This window comes from Agelaius phoeniceus, chromosome 23 (genome assembly GCF_051311805.1).
Source record: "Agelaius phoeniceus isolate bAgePho1 chromosome 23, bAgePho1.hap1, whole genome shotgun sequence".
Lineage (NCBI taxonomy): Eukaryota > Metazoa > Chordata > Aves > Passeriformes > Icteridae > Agelaius > Agelaius phoeniceus.
The window spans coordinates 2,329,117-2,355,805 of NC_135287.1; the positions used below are offsets into that span (position 1 = coordinate 2,329,117).

The 26,689-nt window shown below is 47.5% G+C and overlaps 1 protein-coding gene across 3 annotated transcripts in view; it reads left to right on the forward strand.

Annotated features, from left to right (window-relative positions):
• CDON (cell adhesion associated, oncogene regulated) overlaps positions 1-26,689 on the forward strand; it is a 57,944-nt gene that overhangs the window by 1,462 nt on the left and 29,793 nt on the right. For 2 of the 3 annotated variants that reach the window (XM_077189968.1, XM_054647486.2), the window contains exons 2-7: positions 19,290-19,426; positions 21,458-21,730; positions 23,223-23,369; positions 23,659-23,802; positions 24,548-24,835; positions 25,667-25,936. In XM_077189968.1, coding sequence (XP_077046083.1) covers positions 19,351-19,426; positions 21,458-21,730; positions 23,223-23,369; positions 23,659-23,802; positions 24,548-24,835; positions 25,667-25,936 — 1,198 coding nt within the window. In that variant the 5' untranslated portion in view covers positions 19,290-19,350. Of the gene's footprint in view, positions 1-17,002; positions 17,308-19,289; positions 19,427-21,457; positions 21,731-23,222; positions 23,370-23,658; positions 23,803-24,547; positions 24,836-25,666; positions 25,937-26,689 lie in introns of those variants that run through there. The other variant, XM_077189969.1, reaches the window with a different exon arrangement.

The window sequence follows — 26,689 nt, forward strand, 5'->3', positions numbered from 1 at the left end:
CCTCCACTCCTCTCTATTTGTCATTTAAACGCTGCTCCGCTTGAAGGAGGTGCCGTAGGGGATGGGTTTGGGGTCGCGTCCAGCCTCTTAACCGCTTTAAAATGGTTAATCTCAATGTTTTTAACCTGTAAGGTCACTTTTCTCTGCAATTAGAGCGGTGGAAAGTCAGTCCCTAAGGCAGGAGGTGGTGTGTTATGCCTGAGGTCTCTGGCTGTAAAGCATCCTGACATCTTATCTCTGTTATTATTATTTTTATTGCATTAAGCTGCCTACCTTCTTAAAGCCACGCGATTCTTGAATTTTAAATTACTTTCCCTTGCTTTATCTGTCTCTTTGCCAAAAACAAATCTAAGTTATATAGTTCCTGACTTCTAATGGAAGAACTTTCCAGCCGTCTGTCCCATGCTTCCAATACTGATGTTTTTTAAACCAAGAGGGATGTGTGTTTCAGCCGTGACACACTGTCGGGCAGAAAACAGGCAATGTTTATTTTGCTCCCGCCTCGTAACTGTGTAAAGGGTTGGTGAAAGGGTAAATGTGATGGCTTTATGTAGCTTTTTCTTTTTAATTATTATTTTACTGCTTTCCCCAACCGCCTTGCTGCCTCTGGGAAGGAGCAGTCGCGCCGAGCCTGTGGCTGTAAAGCTGTCAGCTCTGAAGGGCTGTTTACTCAGTGAGCTGTATCTTTCACACATGCACCAGAAATACAATTTACCAACCCAAACACCAGCCTCGGTCACCGAGGTTACGGGCAGCGTGGAAGCTTTGCTCCTCTGGGGTTTTATCCTTCGTGGCCCGGCGTTTTCCTTGAACAAAGCAGGTAATCCTGGGGTGCTGGCGCTCCCAGCCGAGCTGTGTGGAGCCCGTTTGCTTTTCTCCTCATCTCCCCCGACTCGGGTGTTTTGACAGTTGCGATTTATGGGATGTACAGCCTGCCCGGAGCTGCTTTAAGGAGAAAAAGTGCTTTTGTGGTAGCGGTTGCTGCGGGCGACGGCCAGCTCCTTCTATATTCCAAAAATTCGCAGTGAACGTTTCCCGGCACAATTTCTTAACGCTTTTCTGTTGAACTTGATATTATTTGCCTTAATTACAGCCAGCATGCTTTTGTTCCACCAAATTAAAGTAGGTGTCGAGAGCATGAGTCAAACACATTGAAACCAAATCCTGCTTTTTCGGAGCAGCTGCAAGCCTATCTTGTGGGGAGGACTTGGTAATGGAGTGATTAAAAAGAAATAAATATTTTTGACCTGTATTCCCCTTTCCATAAGAAGAGGGAAACCTCTGACTGGCTTGGTCTCCATCCCAGAAAATCCTCAGGCTTGTGGGAGACCCATGACTGTTGCTCAAAGCTGTTGAAAGTTGGACTCGCATAGAAGGTGGGATCCTCTGAGTTACCTATCATGTTAAAAGGTGGTTTTTTCTTCCTCCTCAAGGGGTAGGAAGTGAGATGGGAACTGCTGCGGTGTGGAGGGATTAGTAACTCACCCGAGGATGAGCGGGATGTGGCTTTGTCGCCTGGATTAATGTGATTTACACCCTTAAGCTGCTCCAAGTGCTCGTAAACGTGCCCGTGTGTGCAAGGTGAAGTGTGGGTGGGCAAGCTCGGGTACACCACGGGAAGTACCTTGCAGGGTTGGTTTTTGCTATCCTTCGTGCAGTCTTGGTGATTTTTCATCTTTTTTCTCTAGGATTTCTCATCCTTTTTCTCTAGTTTTCATCCTTTTTGGCCCCCAAACCCTGTGTTCTTTGCCACCAAACCCTGGCATAGTGGCAGTGGGGTTTGGGCTGGTCCCCCTGTGTGCCCCCTCTGCTGGATCACTGGGCTGCTCTGGTGCTAAAATTCTTGAGTTTTACCCCAAAATTGTGGAGGGGGTGGAAAAAAGCCATGCAAGCAGAGGCCTGACTGCAGGGCAAGTCCCACCAGTGCTTTCATTATCTCAAGGTGTGCTGTAAACCCATAAACGAGGCTCCTGCTTACTTTGGCTTGCTGGTGTGCCAGAGGAATAAGGCAGCTGTGCTCTGACTTCAGGTGATGTCACTTGAGGATTTTAACTGTCAGAGCTTAAAAATACCCTGGCTTGTTTAAAGACTGCTTCTGCAGATGTGGAAATGGGGAAGCAAAGCAATGGATTGTGAGTGCACAGCCACGTCAGGGTCCAGCATCTCATAAATCCCCCTCTGCCTGTCCCACAGCAGAACTGCTCTGCCTGACGAGGCCTCAGGTGTACCACAACCAGGGCATTAATTGGTGGGTGCTCAGGATGAGGCACTGCCATGAGCTGCAAGACCAACAAAGTCTCAGTGCCAAAAAAACTAATGGGGAAACATGATGATTAAATAGTGTTGTGAATAAAGCTGTTTTCTGATGCGATGGTACAGTCACAGCCCTTTCTCCTGTATGGGTGTTGGTGTGACTGGGTGTGTACAGAACCAGCTGCTGTGATTTCAGGTTGTTTGCAGGGCTGGGTGTGAGGAGCTGTGGGTCAGGGGCTGGTCCCTGGGTGTTTGTTTGTGCTGTGTTGAGAAGGTTCCCTGCAGGTCACAGTTCTGTGTGTAAAAAGGCATTGAGCTTCACCTGGATTTCCCATATCACCCACCAAACCCACTCTTCACACCTGCTCCAAGAGCTCCTTTACCTCCTCTGTTTCTGCCAGTCTTTGAGCCTGTGCTGGAACCTCCTGCTCTGCATCTTCCTCGTTCCCATGTCCACAGATGTGACTCTGGGAGGGGTTTCATTGCAATGCTGTGGTCTTGGCACACAGTCCTATACAAAATGACATGGGAATGTGGTGAACCTGTTGGTGAGCTTCCATGAAGCTTCAAAACTTTTGGTTTAGTACCAGAAGCCCCAAGACTGAGCGGGCTTTGACCCACAAACCTGCTGGGATTGGGTATCTCAGGTAACTGTTTTTATGGAATCACTTTAATAGGCAACATCTCATTAGTATAAATTAATTGATACTGTAAACTTGCCCTTTGTACATAGAGTCAGGTTTTTGTCTCCTGCCTTGCTTGTGAGCTGCTGATTAGCAAGTGGCTCCCTTGAGCTGAGTCCTGCCCCTGCCTCCTCACTGCAGTGGTCTGCTGTCAGTTCTCTGGTTTTTGGTGTTTCAGTGGGCTGGGGAGCTTCAGAGCCGCTTGCCATCTGCAGCTGAGGTGAGACTGAGCTAAAACCCCTGTTTCAAGTGGAACTGGTCAGTTTCCTGGAAATTTCCTCCTTAAATGGGAATTTGTAGCTTGCCTTGCAATCCTGAATCTTAAGCTGGTACTTGGGCACCAAACTGTTCTCTGTGCACTATTTTGCTATTTTGACATGTTTTGTTAATTTGGACCTATTTTGTTGTTTAGGCTGGTACTTGGTGGGTTCTCCAGGTATTTTCCTTTTCCTACTCACTTTCTTCTCTCCTGGAGGCCTCCCTGAGCAAACCCTGCTATTGTGTGTCCCCTTGTCCTGCATCATTTGCTCTGGGATGGTGTTTGTCTTTGGCAAAGTCAGCAAAACCCTCTTTGCTGTGTTACTGTGGCTAGTGCGAGGTCTCCAGCTATGCTGGCCCAAGAATTTCTAGACAAGATAGTTTCCTCTGTGTGTGTATGTTTGCTTTTTTCAGTTGAGTGTTCTTCCAGTAATTTCCTTGGTAGATGGCTCAGTACAATTTCCGGGGCTGAATGTGTCAGAGTTTTCCACTTGTATTCCCTAGCTCACTTCTCCCTTTCTGCTGCGGAGGATGATTCTCCAGTGACAGCCACCACTTTAGGGGAAATGCTTGTTCAGCCCAATAAGGCATTGAGCCTTGTACATCCAGACCACCTGCCATTTCCATTAAGCCCAGACTCATTCTTTCTGTGTGAGAAATATCTGCTGTCTTTCAACAGGAGGGAAAACAATCATGTAAGGTGGGTTGTTTTCCCATTTTCCATACCTATGAGATGTCTTGGAGCTCTTCTAGCCAGGTGGGATTCTATTTTTTTGTCTTTTTCCCCCCTTTTTTCCCCCTCCCCAGCTCCTTGGGCGCAGTTTCACGTTACAGCTCCCTCTGAGGACTCGCTGCTGCAGGAGGTGGCAGGTACATTCCTGCCTCTTCCCTGCTGCGGGAATCCAGCACTGGAGCAGCCGCAGGGGAGTGACTCCAGCTAACCCTTCAACAAAAAAAAAAGAAGTACCCAAGCCCCAAACTTTCCTGGATCTTGCCCCGCAGTTAGAGTTGCTAAATCTTCCACTTGGATGACTGGGAAGGCCCTGAGGGGCTGGTGGGGGGATGGCCCCTTTTGGCAGCACTGGCTTCCAAATTGGCTTTGCTGTCTCCTCATCCTGTGTGCTCGCTCTGCTGCTCAGCCAAGGGTGGGTGCCTTGCAGAGAGGGAGAGGATCTGGCCAGTTCCCTCCATCTCCTGCCTCTGGAAATGCCCATTTGAACCAGTCCAGCTCACAGAAACAGCATGGAAAAAGGATAAAATAATTCCCTAAAGCTCAGAGTGAGCAAGACCAGCTTGGCTGGGATATTTCCATCAGCTTGGCAGCGGGAGGGAGCTGGGGCAGGGGAGGTGAGCGTGCCAGGGAAGGAGAAGGAGACCATCCCTTTGGCATGGCTCAGCTGAGAGGTGAAACCACACCCTCAGCCTCACCTGTCTCTCTGATCACGTCTGTGATTTATACCCTGGGTTCTGCTGTTTAGCTTTCCCCACAGACTCCAACCGTTGGATCTGATAATGAACCAAGTGGTTGAGTCTTATTTGTTTAATTCAAAGAGCAGTTTAATGCTTCCTTCCTTGCAGTGTATGGAGGCTCTGCCTTGCAGCCCATGGTTTTCTTTACAATAAACCTATAAAATACCAAGACAAGGACTAAAAGGCTCGAGCTGTGAGCAGCTTGTCACTGAAACAAAGAGGCTGAGCACCACAAATGTACATTTTTGGAGGGGTTCACAGGTGTTTTGTCTCTGCAAAGGTGTATGAGGGTTGTGTTGCCTGTCAAGTATTCCCTGCCAGCTCTCCTTCTGTGTGCTGGTGAGCCCTGGGCATCGTGGGCTGCCAGCTCCAGCCAGAGGGGAGCTCTGGGGAGCTTCTTGGCCCCCTTTAATCTTAGATGAAGAACAGCCAGATCCTGAATGTCTCTGTAATCGCTCTGTGGCATCTGCTGAAGCACCAAAGTACAGACATGCTGGCCATGTCCAGCCTCCTGGAATTGCTGTTATATTCTGTGTAGCCACCTTCTGTCCAAGTGCAGCCTGCTCTAGCTGGAGATGCTCCTGCAGGGGGATGGGATGGCACCAGGGGGTTTTGTTTCCCAGTCCTCAGTGAGTTAAAGGAACCATTTATGGTTTCTTTCTGGGTAAAAGGCCTCACTCTAAAGAATCTTGCAATAAATTAATCTTTTTTCCATGCCAGTTTGGATGGTAAGGACCCAGGTGACTGTTCTTCTCCTGGGGAGTAAAAACAAGGGAAGGGGACAGTTCATGTGGCCCCTTTTGAAACAAACAGTGATTGTTTGGAGTCGAAATGCCCTGCTTGCTTCCAGACCAATCCACTTGAAGTTACTGTAGACAGGTGGTATGTTTTCAGTTTTTAATGTCTTTTTTCTTTTTTTTTTCCTTGCTTGTTGTTAGTGGAGAGCTGATAGATCGGCCCAAATAAGGCCATGAGCAAGGCTGGCCATTTCCAGGAGGATCCACAGACAGTCAGTGCATGACTTGTTGCCTTTATCTCTGAGATCAGGAGATTCCTTTGCAGTGATGGATTAATCCACCCTTGAGTGAATAATATAACTGAGAACAAGTAGGAGCCAGCGCTCCAAACAGATGATTTGTTCAGTACGTGTGTGCCTCCCCTCCCCCTCTGAAAAGCATCTTTCTTCACCGTTTCATTCAGCCTGTTGAAACCTCACAGCAACCTGTGTCTGCAGCAGCCCCCAGCCCGGGCCAGGATGGGGCTGTGCCAGAGGCCTCTGCTCCCAGGTGCAGGAGAAGATAAACCAGGATGGAGAAAAGGTGCCTGTGGGCTGCTGGGGCTGTGATGTCACCTGTCTGCTCTGGCCATGACATCACCTGTCTGCACCTTCTGGCTGTGGGTGAGAGTGTTGGTGCTGGCACCTGCCTGGGGTGAGCTTGCACAGCTCTGGTCTCTCCCTGGCAGTGACTGTACCCCTGGGGTGATCCTGCACAGCTCTGGTCCCTCTCTGGCAGTGACTGTACCCCCGGGGTGAGCTTGCACAGCTCTGGTCTCTCCCTGGCAGTGACTGTACCCCTGGGGTGATCCTGCACAGCTCTGGTCCCTCCCTGTCAGTGACTGTACCCCTGGGGTGATCCTGCACAGCTCTGGTCTCTCCCTGGCAGTGACTGTACCCCTGGGGTGATCCTGCACAGCTCTGGTCCCTCCCTGGCAGTGACTGTACCCCTGGGGTGAGCTTGCACAGCTCTGATCCCTCCCTGGCAGTGACTGTCCCCAGCGTGATGCAGTGGGCTCTGCATCCATGAGAAGTTGTGTAAAGGAGCTGGAATATTGGCACTGGGGGAGTGAACTTGCAGGGCACAAGGGGATGGCAGTGGGTGGCTTTGAACAGAAATAAGAAATAAGATATTTAGGAAGATGGTTCTTCAGTTGTGCCACGGCAGAGCTGTAACTCATCAGCAGAGCCATGGCTTCTGGAGATGCTTGGGAGATGCTTGGAGATGTCTGTCCTGGAGCCGGACACCAAGGGCTTCAGTGTCACATGGGCAGTCCTTGTTAGCACACCCCCAGCAGGAGACAAGGCTGGAAGGGAGTTGTGCAGCTACAGCAGTGGAATTCATGTAGTGAGATCTGTTATCATCCCTGTGGATACACTGGAATAATTCTTAGGCAGCTCATAAGCTGGGTCTTGTTGCTTTAACATCTTGGAATGCACCAGGAGCATGGTCTGCTCCTGTTGATAGGCTCAAAGAAGGTGTGAGATGCCTGGGGCTCCTCCTGCTCAGGGACCCCCTCAGGCAGTCACAGGCTTACTGAGAAAAGCTTTGATAGCTCAAGGTCAAGTTGGTGGAAGTCCCAAAAGCTTTCCTTGCTTTTCCCCACAAGCTTTCCTTGTCATGAGTGCCAGCAGCCTTGCCTCGATCCCATGCTCTTGGGGTGTGGGATTGGAAGCATTGGTGGCAGCTTTCAGCTGCATTTTGGAGAGTTTCTGTGCTCTGTGGGGTGAAGATAACATACTTAAAATGGCATTCTCCCTCTGGAGAACGGGCTCTGCTGCTGTTGGCTGTACATAATTTGTGGGAGCTGAGGAGTTTTGCTGTGTAATGTTCCAACTCCATGTAGATTAAATGTATTGCAGAGTCAAAATAAACAATAGCATGTGGTTTTCCTTTGTTCCCCCCCTTCCCCACAATGAGAGTTCACAAAAGTTCTTGAATTAGGGCTCTGCGTGCCATACACTCAAGCGTAGGCTCAAATTTTCATAAAGCTTGCTAAGGGCTGTTACTGCTGGGGAGCACTTTCTCCTTTGGGATGGCTTTGGAAATCTCTTTGTTTCTCAGGAGCTTTTTCTGAAGGTGTGTTTTAGTGCAGTACTCGGATTCTTGTTGCCTTAAATGCTTTGCAGTGACAATGTATTGCAGCTTGATGGAGATTTGAGACTCCTCTAATAAAATGCAAGAGAAGGAGGAAAACCCCGAGGGTTTTTTGGAACAGAAGATGTTTTCTGTTCCTGCCACTAATCTCTGTTGCAGAATGAAATAGGAATGTATACTTTAAATCTCTGTCAGGGTGTAGAAGGAAGCTGGCAACGGATGTAATCAAAAATGTTATTATCAAAACTCTCTAAGTATGTTGAAATTTCAAACTTAATGATATAATTTTAAATTCAGCTATTCAGACTGAGGCATGGTTTTGGGGTGCAGATTGCACTTCCAAATTGTGTATCAAGATGGACCAGAGAGGAGTTTGGAGCAGACTGTAGGTGGTGGAGTGGTATGGCTGGAGTCTTCAGCCCTGTGATTTCCAGTGACTGGGGTGGCAGCATTAAATTGAGGTGTGGTTTTCTAGATTAAGGACTTTGTGGCTGAGCACTTTAAAAAGGGTCCAGTTTCCAAGTTAGCATTTTTCCTAATTAGTGTGTTTGCCGTGGCTTGTACGTAACCAGCACATGTAGAAAGTGAACGTGTTCAGAGTTTGTCTGAAACGGCTCTGGGCACAGTGAACACAAGGAAGCACACCAGGTCTGATGTGCAGCAACAAAGAATCTACCTAGTGCAAGAGGAGACAGAAAGTTTCCAGCCTTCGACTTGGAATAAGGGAACTGTGAGTAACCTTCACCCTTGTGACCCTTCCGCCTTGAGTGGAGAGGCTGCAGGTTTGGGGATGCAGAAGAAGCTCAAGTCCTTCTCTGAGCCAAAGGTGTGAAGCTGTTTATTTTCACTGGGACAGTGTATATATTGCAGGAGGCAGATGCTCGCCTGCTTAACCCAAGCACTCTCTGCTTATCTGGGCTCTGGCGAGTGTACAAGTGTTGTCCCTTCTAATCCCCCAACATTAAACAGTCCAGGCACCTTTCCCTGGCTGAGCCTGGGACTGCTTTAAAAAACACACAGAGAGAAGCCAACAAGAAAGAAACATTTGCTTTCTTTGCCAAGTTTAAATGAAGACTAATGCCGTGGTGCTGCTTAATCTTGTTTTTCTTGCTATCTGATGGATGCTAACGTGGGATGGAATCAATCCCGGCAGCCGGTTATCTTTGCAGGGCCCCCATGTTGCTGAGCTCGGCATTAAAGTCTCATGGGGGAGTTGATTTGCTGTGAAGAGTCTGGAAATTTCTTCCTATGTGGTGAAGCTGTGGCATCCATCTTCTTTTGGGAAGGTGTCTCCAGGAATTGCCAGCCTGCTGTTGGACATCCAAACAGAAATCCTGTTCGGCAGAGCGGGATATGTCTGAGCGAGTGAGAACAGGGCACAGTCAGGTGAACCTGGCGGAAATTTCTCCCTGGTCCCTGTGATGAAACTTAACTCCTTTCCTATCAGTCACTCGTGTTTGAACTGGTTCTGCTGGGAACAGCTGCCATGGCCCCGATTTGCAGGAGGAGGTTTGGGCTCTGACTCACGCCCTGCCACTGTGAGGGTGCTGCCCCGAGTGCCCCAGCCCTGGGCAGGGGTCCCTGCTGCTGGCAGGGCTGAGCTGGCAGCCTGGGCCTGGCTGCAGTGAGTGGAGCAGGAGGGCTGGAGGAGCCAAACCCTCAGGCCAGAGCTTCATGATGACTGCTGCCTCCCTCCCTTGGATCAAGGCTCTCCTTCGCTCTGCTGGCATGAGGAAGGAGGCGGGAAGCTACACCGGTGCTGGGTTGTGCACACCACTGAGCAAAGCCAGCCCAAAGCCTCCCTCTCTTTCCCCCATGTTCCACCACCCCTCTCCTTGCCTGGGAGCCAGGTTGGTTTGTTGTAGCAAACCTGGCCTGACCAACACAATTTTTTCATTTATTTTTCTGCCGAGCTGCTGCTTTTATCTGGGCCTGAGGCAAAGGGGCTCCTTTTGCTAAGCAATATTGTCAGTTGTGTCAGGATTCCTTCCCTCGAGGTGAAGAAGTGCAGAAGCGTGCGTTTGCCGGAGAGCTCGGACTTCAATTTTGAAACCAGGTTTGGTCTTTTGAGCATGGGGGAAGGGAGGGGAGGAGAGCAGTAAAACTGAATTACTGTAAGGCTGGAGGATGGATTGTGTGAAGGCTTGTTTTAATCGGGGGAGGAAAGGCCAAGGTCTTTCCTGCTCTCTCCCTCAGCTGTCCCTGGTTAGCTGGTTTGCTTTTTAATAAGCATTGTTCTGCCTGGAGCCTGGGTCCAGCAGCAGGGAGTGTGGCATTGCCTGTGACAGCGTGTGGACAGCTGTAACAAGGGGGGAAGCAGTGACTTGCAGTGCAGGGCAGCACTTTTGTTTAGAAATCAGAGCCCAGATGGGTCTGTTGCTCCAGTCTGAGCACAGTTCCAGCACGGTGAATTCTGAGGTGCCTAACGACTGTGCTGTAACACAGGCTTGGCTCTCTGCTTCCAGTGCACCTCCCATATCCTGCAGCCATGAGTTCACAGGCTCCTAATTGCCTATGATGTAAGACAGCAGTAGATGAGGTTGCTATAAATTCTGGCTGCAGGTGTGGATTTAATGGCTGTGCTTCCCTTTAAGGGCTCACGGATAGCATGGATCCCTGCAAGTTACAACAGAGCGAGTTGGACTGGGGCTAGCACAGCTAAAAGAACCCATTTGTCTGCGTTTTTTAGAGCTGTTGCTTGCTGGAGGCTACCAAAGGACGAGGTGTCAGTGTTCATCTGGAATTGCCTGGGGCATGAGCTCGCTGTCCTCTAACAGAGCTCAGCCATGGTACCAATTCTTTCCATCAATGTCCTCTCAGGGCTAAACCACCCAGGTGAGAGAGTGCCACTGGAAAGGGACCTTTAGGCAGCCTGTGTGGACACAAGCACCTTTGTCTGAGAGTATGACAGCTTTTTCTGATGACCAGTACAAGACTATGGTTCTTTTAGTCCTTTCTATTTTTTATTCATGCTGGATTCTGGTTTTAGAAACCATAGACAAATTATAATCATGGGTGATGGTCCTTGACATGCTCAATGCAAGCTTTTTGGAGGGGAACAATCCACCCCCCGAGGCAGTTACTCCAGCTTGCTGTGGTGTGTGCACCTGTAGCTCGGATAATTAGGATGGTGAGTTCCCTAGCTCCCTTGAGAAAAGGGGCATGGCTCACTTGGAGTTTGGTTTTGTATATTTTTCTTCATTTTTTGCACACATTCTTGCAGTCAGGGTTTATTCAACATACCAGGGTGGTGCTTCATGAGTTGGGCTGAGGCCTCACGCTGTTCAAGTGCTAAGTTCCTGTTCTTGGATGTCCATTCCCAGCCCCTCCTTTGGGCTGGTGCTCCAGGACTGCATGGGGAGCTGAAACTACTCCCTCATCCAGGTGAAAACTGAACCTCATTTTTTCTCTGGCTGAGTTTTCAGCTGGATCTGCCAGCAGATCTGACTCACTTGCTGGCCGCAGGATCCCTGCTGCAGATAGGGGAGTGCAAGCCAGGTCCTGAAGGAAGGTGTTGCTGCCCTCCTCGGCAGCAGCCCATCTTTAAATTGGCTGAAAAACTGGTTGCGAAATCTCATTCTTGCTAAAAACCAGAGCTGGAGAAGTAAAGCAGGCGCCTCTCTCCGAGGCTGAGGCCAGCCCTGAGCAAGGAGGGGAGGGGGTGTTGGCCCAAGGACCCTTGGACAGACCTGACTGAAGGCAGCAGAGCTGGCACAGGTGTCCCTTCAGTGCAGTGGCACAGGTGCTGAGCTAAATGTGGGGAAGAAAATGGAAATATGAGGCAAAGTAGTGCTGAAGCGGGACAGATAAAGAGAGGGGAGATTTGGGGGGGCCTCGAAGAGCAAAGGGTGAGAATTTTGTATGTATTTGGCCTACTGTGATGGAACTGTTAAACTAATGATACCCTTAGCTCCCTTGGGGGCTGAAAGCCCTGATTTAGGCATTTAAGCATAATTGCAGCCCAGCAGAACTATGTATCAGGCTAATGCTCTGTTCCCTTGCTTCCCCGAGGCCAGAGGAGGCAGGAGCCATTCCCACTTCATTAGTGTGGCAGCAGGGGGACTGTCTCAGCTCCTTTGCTGAAGTTAATAATAAAATTAAACTAATTGTTATGCCTGTTTGTGGAGAAGAAAGTGTGGCTTCTGGGATGATTTATTTATTTTTCTCCTGATGCCTGTCTTGCTGTGACCGGTGTTGGAATGGCAGGATGGGAGCCCCAGCTCTCCCCCCTGGGAGCACAGATGTGTTTCAGGAGCAGAGTCGTGACTTGGGAGTGTTTTCGTCTGTGTGTGCTGAGGCACAGTACACAAACTGTTAAATTTCCTCCCCTCAGCTCCCAGATCCATTCCTCCAGTCCATGCCAAAGCATGCGTTCTTCTATCAAGACCATATGTACGCCAGGACCAAGGTTCTAAAGTCAAGGTGTTTTTGAAATATTGGAGTGCAAATTAAGTATCTGAGTAATCTTAACTGTCTTCTAAAAAAAAAAAAATTCTCTATCAGCCTCACGTATAACTCAAAAGATTAATGGAAGGCTAAACTTTGATCCAAGTCCAACTGCTGATACCAACCATGAGACTTTCCAGGCCTGAAATCAAAATAGAAAAATCTAAAAAATACCTCCTTCTGCATCTTTGAGGCACACAGCCTCTTGGCCATGGTTTGGGCTAATACTGTTATTCTTCCTCAGTTTTGCTTAACCTTTTCTTGTGTCACCTTTGTCCTGTGCCACTGGACCTTACCTAGAGCATTTTGAGTAAATTAATGATGATATGTAGGGCATTTGATAGCTTGGTAAGAAACACATCTGCCTGATTATTGAGAAAGACCAGCAGGCTGTGGGATCCCCTGTCCCCTCTGGGGCTCAGTCGCTGTCTCGTTTGCTCAGCACTGTTTGTTTTTCCTGCCATCTGCCACCCGAGCAAACACTTGCTCTGTATTTTGACAAAAATATCAACTTTCAGGTCTTTAAGGTCCCTTCCAATTCAAGCCATTCTGTGAACAGTGATGTGTCATTAGAAATTCCTGCACAATTGATAAGGGACTTTAGCCCCAGAATTGTTCTTTGGATTCATCACTGATTCGTGGGGGTTAAATGGTGTGAAGCAAGAAAAAAGCCCCATGCAAGGCTGCTTATAAAAAGATATGTTACCTAAAATTGAATCCTTAGGTGGGAATTGGCATAGGAAGCACTTGGATCTGGCCTAGCACTGGTGAGTGTGGGTGCCAGGCATGGGTATGGGCAGAAATGTGGAGGCATTACTGAAATCCAAGCTGAGGATTGCAAAGTTTGAGCAACTGTAATTTCTCTCCTTTATTCAGGAGATCCTTATCCTTCTGATAAGGATCTGGAGGGTGCACTTTCATTTGTTTAAAATGCAATAAATAAATATGAACAGAACATCAAAGGATGCTTTTTCTTGTAATTTTTGACTGCCTCTCCTCTCAGTGTTTCTGTGGATCCCTTGGCGTCCGTTTCATTGTGTTTGACCCGTTTGTGTCTCTCACGCTTGGTTTATAGGGTTACTGTCAGCAAACTGATTTTTCTGGGGTTTTCCCTTTCACATGTTTTTTTTGGGCATTAAGAAAATCCCAGGCGTATGGGACTGTTCGGCAGAGTTCTGTGTGTTTCCTAAAAGCACATGGAAAATCCCTTTGAAGAATGTAATTTTATTGCTTACACTCACAAAATCCTCTCTTTGGTGATGCCATAATTCCAACATAAATGCTTAATTACGGTATTTTTTCACAAAATCCCCAACCCTTCTGTAGCTGCCTGGCTCCTTATCTCCAGTACTCGGCTTCCTGTGATTTAGTAGCGCACAAACTGCAGCTCCAGTGCTCGAGGTGGAGAAGGGTAAAACGGGAGCCCTTGAATGTTTTCTGCCCAAGCTGTGATTACAGCCCGGCGTTTCCCGGCGCTCGAGCCTTCTCTTCGGAGTGTAATTAGGAACACATTGATTCTTATTGCAGCTGGCAGCTGCTCGCTATTGCCTTTTTCAGCTTCTGACCCCCATAGTCCCGCTGACCTTTCCTGGGGTTAGTCGTAGGCCCTTTTCATTGTGATGGGCTCGAAGTGGCTCATGTGGAGTTGATTATTTCCTTGCTTGTCTGGCCTTTTTGGTGCCATAACTCCAAGTCACTTCCATTTTTTTCCCCTGCTTTTGGCTGACCACAGTGAAAGGAAATGCTTTTGCTGGCGACAGGATCGGTTTGCACGCTTGACTGACTCGATTGAGATCCTGAAAGGGGGGGAGGGGGAGGGTAATGAACACTGTAGGTGCTGCATTTGCTTTTTAAAGGTTGATGTTAATGATTGAGTGGTCATTAGGCATTCATAAAAATGAGGCTTCGCCCGGCTCCGTTGCCTTTTGGCGCTCGGAGCCGCGCGGGTTGGCATTAGGGGCGCGTCTGTCGCATCCCGCGGGCAGCGGTGGCTTCGGGAGCAGCGCGGTGGGTGCGGAGCGCTCCGCTGTCACCTGTACTGTCACCTGCCTGGCACCGCCGGGCTGTCCCATCCCCAGAGCGCTCCGCTGTCACCTGTACTGTCACCTGCGTGGCACCGCCGGGCTGTCCCGGCCCCGCAGGGCTCCGCTGTCACCTGTGTGGTACCACCAGGCTGTCCCGGCCCTGTCACCTGTGCAGCATCACCGGGCTGTCCCATCCCCGTCGCCTTTGTGGCACCACCGGGCTGTCCCGGTCCCATCACCTGTGCAGCATCACCGGGGTGTCCCGGTCCTGTCACCTTTGTGGCACCACCGGGCTGTCCCAGCCCCGTCACCTGTGCAGCACCATCGGGCTGTCCCGGTCCTGTCACCTGAGCAGCATCACCGGGCTGTGCCGGTCCCGTCACCTGTGCAGCACCATCGGGCTGTCCCGGTCCTGTCACCTGAGCAGCATCACCGGGCTGTGCCGGTCCTGTCACCTGTGCAGCATCACCGGGCTGTCCCAACCCTGTCACCTGAGCAGCATCTCCGGGCTGTCCCGGCCCCGCAGCGCCGGGAATAACCCGGGCAGGTTCGGGAGTGAAGCCGCGGGCAGGCTGCCGGTGGCTGCCGGGCTGGAGCCCGCTCCTCCCAGCCCCGAAAGCTAATGAAGTCTATGTGCCAGCTGTTACACTCATTTTGCCAGACCCCAGGAGGACAGCATGAAGACAGTCAGTGATCAAAGGCTCTGGAGATCACTGAGGAGCCGAGCGGCAGGAATGTCTGATTGCTTTCTCTTGGAATGCCACAGGCTTCAATACCTCCTTTTTTTCTTTTTTTTCTTTTTTTTTTTTTTAAGGTGTCTTGGTGTGAGATTTAATGATCTAACTCAGCTTGCTCACGCTGAAGCCAGAGTATTTTACTTAATTCAAGGGGATTCATTTGCTCTAAATTTAGGTGGTTTGAAAATTCTTGGAGTTTGTTGTACTGATAACAAGTTAAAATGAAATTTTTCTTGGTAATTCTAATAAATGACCTAGGGGGGAAAAAAACCCAATTTGTTGAGCTTTGGGTGTTAGATCACATATGGCATTATAAAGTGAGGTGGGATAAATCAATTGTGAGTTGACGCTGTTTAGGAAAAATGAGAAATCTGTGTATCCAAAGCTGGTACACTGCAGAGGGCTGTCACAGTGCAGCTGCTGGGCAGAGCCGTCCCCGAGGCTCAGTCACTTTTTCCTTGGGCTTCTTAGCAAAGGCTGTCAGCTCCTGGAGGCGGAGTGGGCAACCTGAATAACTCCCTCTGTTCCCGAGCATGCTGTTTCCTTCCTCCTCCTCCTTCTGCTCTACCCAACATTTATAGGACCTGGAACGTTTGGGTAGTGCAGAAACCCTTCCTCATTTAGCTGTTCTTCGTGGAACAGCTCACTGAAGGTTGGGAGAGTGTTGGAGTGGGGAGTGATGGAGCGGGAGTTCATCAACACATCGAGGTGGGGTGGTGGCTGTTTGGAAGGGAGGTCCTGGTGGTGTTCTGCCAGCTGGTCTGAGATGGCAGGAAGATGATTCAGGGAGCTAAACCAAAAGGGGGATGAGATAATGCTCTTTTCATAGTGACTCTGGCCTCAACTGCAAGGGTGGAGAGGAGTTCACGGTCCAGTAAATAAGTGGGGCAGGATCTCAGCTGTGTTTGGAAAGACACAGGAGCTTGGCACCATGGGAATGCATGGCAAACAGCATTTTGTCATCTTCTAGAGTGTGAAACCTTATTTGGGGGCAAGCTTGGGTAGGAGTGAGTTAATTTGGAGGTGAGGGTTAAGTTACAGTGTCAGGACCAGGCCTGTGAAGCATTGAAGACCACTGGTTTATGGAGAAGCAGTGACAAACATGAAGCTTTGGGAAGGGACAGGAGGGTCACTGCCAGGGCTGCAGAAATCCTGGCTGCTCTGGTGCCTGTGCCTCCCCATCCTGGCTCAGTGGGGTGCTTCAGTGAGCCCACAGGTTGCTCTCTGGTCCAGGGTGACCCATGTCCATCCTGGTGAGGTCTCCAGGCCATGCCAGCTGTGTGCCAGGCTGATGTGGTGTTCTGGTGTTGGGGACAGCCCTGCTCCCGTGCTGGGAAAACACTGTTGAACTGTGCCTTCCCCTGTGTTTGCAGTTAGAGGTGATGGTTTATCTTCTTGCCTGTGCACAGCATTCCAGAGGTTGTGGGGCTGAAGCTGGGAGCTGCTGGACTCCTGTGCCCACAGCTCCGTGCTGAGGGGTTCATTTCATAAAGGGTCTGTGACAAACGAGGCACACAGCTAGAGTTGTGTCATGTGCAGAAATACTTCATCTTACTAATTATGTCCAGAAGTAGCAGGCACACGTTTCTGGGTGCCCCTGTGTGTGCAGCATGCTTCCCAGGGGCAGGCATCCATTGGAATGGTCGGGATGAACCCTCCCCCTGACACAAGTCTCTTATCTTCCTTGTTTCCCTTGATCCATGAGCAATAACATACTTCAGAGCTGACAAGGAGGTCAAGTGCTGCATGAAGATAACTGGAGGATGACTTTAGGTGAAGAGGTCTGGGTGGAAGTAGGAGAAATGTGGCCTTTGCCATGCTGTGTCTTTCTGCTGGGCTGGAGAAATGGCCAGTGAAAGTGAAACGTACATTTTCCATGAAAACCATGTCTGTCTCTATTCAACCTTGAATATTACTTACATGAGTAACTCCTCTTTTAGTTTAAAATGCTTAGACAGTGACACCTCTTACTTCAAAATAATTTTGACTATTTGATCCACAAGTGATGGAGGTACATCCTTCCAATCTAGGAACAGTGAACAGAGTTGTTCTGAGCAGAGCTCATCTTGGAGTCTGGGGCACTAAAACAGAGTTACACCAAAAGATGCTCCTCTTTCAGATACCAAAAGGACCCCAGTGACTCAATAATTAATACAGTATTAAAGAGGCAGAGTTTCTCCATGGGATTTCTAAAGACCAAAAACTATGAGCTGTGGTCTTGCCCTCTTCTTTGTTTTTAACAAGGGGCTTCTGTAGTGTCACCATCTGCACAAGAAAAAGAAAGAAGCATTTTTGGGTTCTGTTCTGTTGCTGGGTCTTATCTTCCCCTGTGTTCCCAGATCTACCAGTGAGCAAGATGTTTCTGCCATCCCTTCAGAAGCAGATGTTGAGAAGCTTCATTCAGGTGCCCGAGTATTGATGCTGAACAGTCCTACTCCAGTTAAAGACAATATTTTTCCTTTTTTTCCCCCAGTCAGAGAACTTTGGTCTTTGTGGCTCGCTCTGTGTACTCACTGCTTTGCAGTTGATCTTACCACTCCACAAGCCTGCGAAAGCCAAACTGGTAGGTCAAAAGAGGAGTAGCTGTTGACACTGGCAGTGAGGAACATGTAAGGAGAAAGATAAACAGAGGGAAATCAGAGCCTGGATAAAGTAGATCTCCAAAGATAAAGTTTAGTTAAAGATAATGAGCTGGCCTTGTTTAAAAAGACAGCTGCAAAATAACCCAGTAGCTCCATGTGCTGGGGTTAAAGTTGACCCAGAATATACGTTTCATTGCTTTTGATAAATAAATAGTGGAGGGAAGATTTGGCAAAAAGCAACATTGCCCCCAGCCCTCTTCAGCAAAGTGTTTGATGTTAACAAGTTCTCTGGGTGTTTACTTTGTCCTCTGTGTGCGCTGGTGGAGCGGTGCTCCTGCCCTTGAACCGAGGGAGAATTCAAATAAACCAACCCCTTCGGCACAGCTGGGCTCTTCTGCCATCTGTGGCTTCCCAGAACAGCCCCGGCTCGCCTTGGGAGCCAGCCTGAGCCACGGGATCGCTGGGTCTTCCCAACAGCTGAAATAAATTTGGCGGATCAGATAAAACTGCCCAGAAACGGGAGCAGAACTCGACGGTGTTTCTTGCTGCCCTCTCAAGCTGTCAGTGTAACCGAGAGTGCAGTTTGTGGGCAAACAGCTCCATAAAATCCAGAGTGATTATTTAATTATGATTGGAGGCTTTTCCTGATGCTTCATTTGCACGTATACTTTACAGTGATGCTGTGATGATAAAACATGGTTATTTTAAAATAAACCACAGGAATAATTTTGCTGTTGATATCTGGATGCAGCTTCTTGGAAAGCAACCGGCTCTATGAACACTCAATAAACTGGGACTTATTCCTACCAAGCATGTGTATTGCTGCACTTGTTTCTGTGCTGAAGTAAAACTCCCAGTTATTGTGTGTGTGTTGGATACATGTTTATATACACAGCTGATAGATGAGATGTTTAAAGTCTATGTTGAGTGTTATCAGCAGTGGAATTGTATGGCCGGGCTGATAAATGAAGTAACTGTGCTAAATGAGCTCAGATCTTATCCATCATAGCATTACGCAAGGCCAGTTGGACATTTACATGAATGACAGCTGTGGATTTATTGTTTTCTTGGAGAAACCAGTGTTTGATTGAGACTCAAAGTGTCAGAAACACCATTCCTGAGACTCACCTCAGGCAAGTTCTGTTGCTGGTTCCATGATTTAGTTTTTGTCTTGCTGGTTTAACAATTTATTATAGAGTCATGTAGGTTGGAAAAGACCTCTGGAATCGTATTTTGTTTGTGTTTTGCTAGTTTAATGATGTAGTTTTTATTTTTGATGATGAAAGTGAGATCTCACATAGCTGAATGGTTGAGTGTGATCTGGCCAAGGAAAGGACTTCTTTCTCTAGAAGCAGCTATGGAGATAAAAGTGGATATAATGCATGCCACAAAAGGATATAGGAGAAAGCACCATTTTTTTGGGAATATAAATGAGAACAAGACTAATATTGGTGTTTTTGCATTGCTATGGTTTGCCTGTAAAGCCCAGCAGAAGGAGCCAGCAGATGACAGGTCTCAGTGAGCAGGTTTACAGCAATTGAGAGCGGTAGCGGCATCGTGGCAGTAGATTCATAGAAACTTGTAAAACAAGTGCGGCCTGATGATAGATGGTCAAATGATTATTGTTTGCAAACAATATTATCTCCAATAGATAAGCTGTTTACTTTGGACTCCAGCTCCTCTGGGTGGAACGGAGTCTAATTTATCAAGGCAGAGCGGTTCAATGCGGATGCCTCATGCCCCAGCTGTGGAAAAACTCTTACATTAAGAATAGGACTTGGAACCACAGTGAAGTTCAGCTCTAACTCACTTTTACAGATGGTTTCTATATTGCAAAGAATATTAGCTGTTTCCTGGTTGTGCTTTTATTTTTTTTTCTTTAAACCCCAAACACTTTGTTGTAAGAGAGTTAAAAGACAAACTCCTGAAACTCACAGTAGACATGTGCCTGTTTGTTTTGTAGCTGTTTCCGTGCCTCATCTTAGTCTGGAGCTTTGGGCTTTCAATTTGGATAATCTGGCGCTATGCATCCAGCCCCTGGGCGCTTCCAGGCACTGCTCCTCATCGCTGCCACCAGCCTTGTCACTGTCACCAGCACAGGTAAGGCCTCCCCCAAGCTGGGGACTTGGAGGTTTTGGGGTTGAGCTCAAACTTCGGAACAAACAACGCTTGGGGAGTGCATTTCAAAGTGGCCAACTTTACTGGATATTGTCAATAAGCTGCTTTTAAGGAAGCATGGAGCACTGAAATACAGCCTTACACTCAATATGACTTTGCTTGTAAAAACTTGGCTCAGGACAAGCGCCAGAACATGGAAGACTCTGGGATACGTGGGTTTGTTCCTTGGGATCTCCATGGATTCAGCTGGACGCCGGTTCTGCTGCATGCAGTGCATCTTTGTGTTCCCAGGGGTTGGGAGGGGTTTGGATTTTCAGGGGGAGAGGGGAATCAGCCCTTTGAAATCCGAAAGCTGATGCGTGGCTGTAGTTGGAACAGCTCTGGTGTTAAAAAAAAGAAGAGGCATGGTTTTAATTGACACATCTGCTCTGTGTAGTCAGCTTGTCTTAACGTAACCACACAAAAAAGAAGCTTTTACTACTTTTAGCACTTCATAGCCAATCGTTATGAGCAAATGGGATAAATTTTATTTTTCAAGCAGTCATAGGAGATAAATTCCAGCTGCAGGGTCACTGCTACCAATTTTGCCTTTTACGCAAAGTGCAGTGTTGGTGTCAGAAGTGAGGGCAGGGGCGAAGATGAAAGTAGCAGTATGATTTCATAGCAATTGGTGGCAAGCAAACTGAAAGGTCAGTGCTTCCCTCTTATCCCTGGAAATTCAAACTGAACTAATAGGAAAAACAGTTTTCTAATTAAAAGCTAAAAATGGACATCTGGAGTCCTGCGAAATGCTTGGATACCATTTTTATGGATTTCATCTTTTTTTGTTAAGTGAAGCCACACTTTAATTTCCATTTTTATTTTATGTTTATGCAGATAGTTTATGGTTCAGTTAAAAATGTGCAGTCTCTCATCTGAAACTCATAACCAGAGCTGGGATGGACTGACTTGAGAAGAAAAGCATGAACCCAGGGCCCCACCTATAAGAAAACTGTCTCTGACTTGGATGTCATTTAATATCATCTTGACCCGTAGTATCTGGAATTCCTTAGATCCTTTACAAAATAGAAGCTGTTTTTCCCTGCCAATGTGTCTATTTTTAATTTAGTTTTTTCTCCTAATTTCTATTACTAACCAATTAAATATTACTGGTGTTAATTGCCTTTTGCTTGCTTCCTTCATGCAAAATCTTTAGTTGGAGAATTCAATAGAAAGCAAATGGAAATACTTCCCAGTGTTTCATTGGCCAGGATAGGAAAAAATCTCTTCCAACAAGCAGGAATTTTCTTTTGGCAAATAAATGGATTCTCATAACCAAGTTCTGTGGAATTGAACCTTTTATTTATTAGCAGCTCTTCCTGTTTCTGTTCATCTTTACTCAGTAAAGATAATGGATGCCCAATTCATCATCCTTGTCCTGATGAAGTCCATGTATTTGGAATTAGCAAGAGCCTTTGCTGTTCGTCCAGCTTTTTTTTATCCGGCTATTTTTAATTAGTTCTGCAGACTCGGAGACGGTTCTGTGTAAATACCTGGCAGGCTCCTGCCATTTCTAGCATTTTACAAGTCACGTCCAGGCCTGCTTCATATGGGACAGATCAGCTACAGCTGCGTGTTCCTGTGCTCCATCTCTTCAGGTGACAGCTGCTGTTTTCCTCTGGATAAATCCAGTGGGATTGCAATTTTTGCTGGCCCTGGCAAGCATGACGCCTGTGCCTTGTGCACACTTGGGAATGTACCTCCCCCTTACTGCACCTACCTCCATTTAATTGTTGTTACCCCCTTTGTGGGGTTTGAATCTTGACGTTTTCCCAGCATTTGAGAGCGAGCAGGAATCTCTCCTGAGTTCCTCTTGCCAAGGAAAAGGCAACACTTGCTTGAGTATGCAACTCAGAGTTTAGAGTCCCTTCATATGGTGAGTCTTTCCTTCCAGTCAACACATTGTTAACCTTATCACCTGTGTCCATGCAAAATTCTGGTCTCTAACTCAATATATTATGTTTCTCCTTTTAGATATAACTCCCCATTTTATTTCTGAGCCCTCATCTACTGTCCAGAAGTCTGGTGAGCCCGTCCAACTCCGCTGCTCTGCCGAGCCCTCCACAGCTCGCATTTCCTGGCTGTTTAATGGGGAGCCTCTGAACAGCAGGGTGGGAGAGGTGGAGGTGCAGGCAGGATCTTTGACAATCGTGTCCCTGAGCCCGGCGGCGTGCGGGCGCTATCAGTGCGTGGCGAGCAGCGGCGTGGGCGCCGTGCTGAGCCGGCCGGCCACCGTGTCCATGGGCAGTAAGTTCATCTGCATTCCTGTTCTTTGCTCCTTGCCAATTCTCAGATGGCTTGTATGCTTGTATGGTTTGTTCTTTGACTTTTAGAAAATGCCCAGATCAAAATGTTCTGGGACAATATGATGGATTGTACACTTCTTGCCTTTTTTTTTTAATTACATCATCTGAGACCTGTCAGGTGATGCAGCCCTGGAGCAGATTCCTCAGAAGCTTGTGGATCCCCATCCTTGGAGACTTTTAAAGCCTCAGCTACACCAAACCTTACCTGATGGATTCAGTGTTGGTGTCAGCCTCATTTCGAGTTGAAGGACCCCAAGGGTCTCCTTCAGCAAACACAAATGTTACTCAATGAAATAATATTAATTTCCATGAATTGGCCTGAAAAGACAAGATTCCCAAATGCTTCCCTTCACAAAGGATGTTGAAGGAGCAGCTGAGCTGCCACACCATTGTAGAAGTGTGCTTGAGAGTTGAGAAATATGTGGGAATTGTTGCCTGGGAAATAAGTGGGAGCTGCAGATTTTCATTTTCATTTGATTTGATCAAACCAGTGTTGATGTTCTTCAGGTGGGGGACAGTCTTCTCACCTCTTAGGACAGCTTCCCTTCTCTTAGTTGCACTGGTTCTTCTGATCAGACTTTGCCTTGTTTCTTGATCTGTAAATTGTGTGACCTCCAGGGATTTGGAAAAGGGAGGACAATGTCTTCCACATGGAAAGGACAGTGCAGTGCAGTGCTGAGATTGGGAGTACAATATTCCTGCATGAGCGTGGTTTGTCTGCCTGGGATATGTGGGCTGTCTGAATCAGGTCTTTGTCAAGCAGGGTTTGAGTGATTTCTCTGGAAGGGTACCTCATCTATGGAGCATGTCCAAAATCCCCTTGGGAGGAAAATCTCTTAAAAGTGTTTTGGTAAAGTACTGACCCATGGCCAGTCCCTCTCAAGAGAGCTCCAAGGGTGGCCAACATAAGAAAACTTCACAGCCTCAAAGAAGTTTGAACATGGAGGGAGTAGAAGAGCAGCTTTCACACTTCCCTCCTGCCTTGGAGGTTTTGGAAGCACACAGGAAGGTGCTGGGAGCTCTCTGCCTGCCTCATTATCATCCCAGAAAGACAATTCCATGTTTTTATGGACAGGCTTCCTGCTGTCAGTGTGAATTGTCTTCTGTAGTGCCCACAGAGCGTGTGAGGAGTCCTGCAGCCTTTCCAGTGTCTCTGCTGGCTTTTCTGGGAGTGATTGAGGGGATGTAGGAAGTATTTTTTTTCTCCTCACTGTTCCCATGTAAAAGCTTTCATAGTAAGGAAATGGATAAGGAGGGTTTATGGTGTTAGGGGCTGCAGGATAGACCAGGCCTGTTGATGTGAATGTCCAAAAGCTGCAGCAGAGAAGATAATAAACATGAAACCAACTGTATTCTGAACACAACACTGAGCTTGCTGCCCTTCCCCTCTCCCAAGCCATGGCTGCTCTTACCCTGTTCCCAACTCTCTCCAGGTTTAGGTGACTTTGATGCCTTGGAGACTGCTGCTGTTGCAGCAGAGGAAGGAGGCACAGCTCTCATCAGGTGCAAGGTGCCAGAAAGTCACCCCAAAGCACAGGTTCGCTTCCAAGTGCGGGGGAAGTGGCTGGAACAATCAACAGGTGAGGTGTTTTGTGCAATATAAGTATCCAACAAAAGCTTGCCTGGAGTTTTTTCTTTGAACCTAAAGGAAAAAACTCCTCTGGAAAGTTGCAGAACTTCCTGTGCAAATTACTTTATCTAAACCTACCCTTGAAAATTAGTCTCCTTTGCATTGTGATTTCTTTTTGATTCTATATTTAGAATAAATAGGTATAGCTGACAAATTAATTTTAAAAATTACAAAAAAGGAAGACATCTTTTGAAACAAAATTAAATTCAATCCTCTTTTCACCTTCCCCACTTGTTTAGACAACTACCTAATTCTTCCATCTGGAAACCTGCAAATTTTGAATGTATCTTTAGAAGACAAAGGGTCCTACAAGTGTGCAGCATACAACCCAGTTACTCATGACCTCAGAGTAGAACTCACTGCACGGAAGCTCACAGTCACACGTGAGTATTCAGTTCAGCTTTCCAGAATTAATGCAGCTCAAACAGAATAAATGACATTCCTTTTTTAGCAAGAGCCTATCAGTGCCTCCAACACCATGGTATGTAAGATCTCTCCTGCATTCTTTGCACATTCAGTTTTTATCTCCCCTCACTGTGGAGGAGCAGCATCATTTCAAATCCCAACACCATTTAAAATTCCAGGCAATCACCTTTGGAAAGGGAATACTGCTAATACTTCTGTCCCCAAATCTCTTTTGGAGCAGGACTTCTGGAAGTGTTACAACATCATGCTCAGTCCCAAGTGGAGTGTTTGAAAGACATGGAGGAGGACAGAGAATGGGATGGAAGGGTGTGGTTTAAAAGCTTGGTTGGTTTCTCCTGCAAGGAAAAGCTAAGAGAATTGGGATAGTTCAGCTTGTGAAATAGAAGGTTTAGGGGTGACCTAATTATGACCTTCCTGATTGTGACCTGAAAGGAGCCTACAAGAAAAATGGAGAGAGAGGGCCCGGAGTGACAGGACAGGGGGGAATGGCACTGATGGAGAGTAGGTTTAGATGAGATATTGGGTCCCTGTGAGGGTGGTGAGACCCTGTGAGTCTCTGCCAAGAGAAGCTGTGGCTGTCCCATCCCTGCAAGTGTTCAAGGCCAGGATGGACAGGGCTTGGAACAACTCAGTCGAATGGAAGTGACCAGAAGGCCAAACCATTCTGTGATTCTATTCCATGATTCATCTCCTTTCCTGCAGGCCCTTCTTCAGGTGGCTCCGACATCCTTCACCCGCTGGCTCCCCAGAGCCTGGCAGTGCCCCAGCACAGTGCCCTGACCCTGGAGTGTGTGGTCAGTGGGGCAGCTCCAGCCCCCACCCGCTGGGTGAAAGACGGCCGGGATGCGCTGAGGAGAGGCAGGTGGAGGCTGCTGCACTCCCACCTGGTCACCGACAGGCTGGAGCCATCGGATGCTGGGAATTACTCCTGCGTGGTGGGAAGTGACTCTGGAGCAGTGAAATATGTTAACTATTCGCTTACTGTACTTGGTAAGAATGAAAGACATTTTCACATTCAGGCAACAAACATACCCTTCGTATACCTGCTAGTTTTGGCATCTGCTTCCAAACAGCCTTGCATTCTTGCTCAACCTTAAGCATATTAAAATAAAGAATACAGATCTCTTTATAATGACCATATCCCATCCTTTCTCCCAAGTTCAAATCCGTAATTATTTATTTCTTCAAACCATTTGCAGTCTGAAATAATGAAACAGTGAAGGATAACAAACTCCAAGGGAAAAACTGATCCATTTATTTTCCTACAGAGTGCCAGTGTCAGTAATGTGCCAGGGACCAGATTTTCTTCTTTTGAGGTTGTATGTGAACAAAAACTGATGAGGGAAGGTGATATGTTTGGATGAGAACACCAACAAAAGCAAAAGAAACATAATCATATATTTGGCCTCTTTTGTTTGGCTGCTAGTTGTTCCTCACCTCCCCTTTCCATTGTAGCAGATTTTCCTGGTATTTGAGTTTTTCTGCATTCATGACATATTTTGTTTGGGTTTTAAAATGTGTGTGTTTGAGTTACTCAGAAAACAAGTTGTTGATGCACAACACACCTCTTTTTGGGGATGTCACTAATTAATTGTTTTGAAAATAGAAGTCTTTTATTTACAAGATTACTGCAAACATATGGCTGTTGAAATAAAAGGGAGAACCCATTCAAATAAGCCCATGTGTGGGAAAACCAGCTTCAGGCTGTGCAGCCTGTGGTACTTCTTCAACCTTTGGATGTGATAAGCCTGTGTAATGTTTCACAGCAATTTTTTCAGGACTTAGCCTAAGTTGTTTATGTAGAATCGTTTCCCTTTGCAGAACCTGCCTCACTCTCCAGGGGACTGCAGGACGAGACCGTGGCTGCGGGAGCGAGCGTCCATTTCTGGTGCGAGGCCGGCGGCAGCCCCGCTCCCACCCTCACCTGGCTCCACAACGCGGCTCCTCTCCAGCCCTCCCCACGGCATCTCCTCACAGGAAACCACCTGAGGATCTGTGGGGTCACCCTGGCGGACTCTGGCTTGTACCAGTGTGTGGGAAACAATGGAATTGGGTTTGTGCAGTCCACGGGGAGACTCCGTGTCCAGCCAGGTAGGGGCACTTGCAGCCCTCGAGAACTCACATTAAGCATTTATATTTTAAGCTTTGTGGTATTTTTTTCCCCTAGATTATGTATTAATTTGTTTCTGACCACTAATCTTACAAAGAAAGTGCTTTCAGCTGGATTTTAAGAGATGCAGGGATTTCTGGGGTAGTGTGGCTACTTGATACTTAAAACCTGGATTATCAGCTGCAATCAAATCAGCTTATGATTGGACTTGATGCGATTTATTCTTAAATGGAATCAGGATCCTGTTGTGCTGGGTGAGCTGGTACTCTTAGTAGTATTGGCTGCTGAGTAGTTAAGCCTGTTCCATAATCAAGTTTACACAACAATCATCAGGTTTGGGGTTAATGCACACTTCCCCTCTATCAGATTGGCAGGATCAGGTTCCAGCAGTCTTTTTGATCCCTTTTGTCTTTAAGATACCTTCTAATACCAAGAGAAGTTGATTTCTGCTGGCACAAGGATGCTGGCAAGGCAATTGCTGTCCCTGTTCTCTCCCTGTCATGCATAGCTGAAGCTTTGAACCTTCTCTGGACCAGTTATGGTTGGTGTGAGCTGTGCAGAGCCTGGATGAGCAGAGATTTTGTGGCCTCTGTGTGTGTGGAGTGGACTAAGCCAGTCTTACCTGTGCTGCGTTCCTCACTGACAGTCAAGTCTTTGTCATTTAGAGAATTTAAAGCACAGTTTGATGTAGGTTTTTATCAGCTTTCTCTAAGGTGGAGTCTGTGCTGATCTCT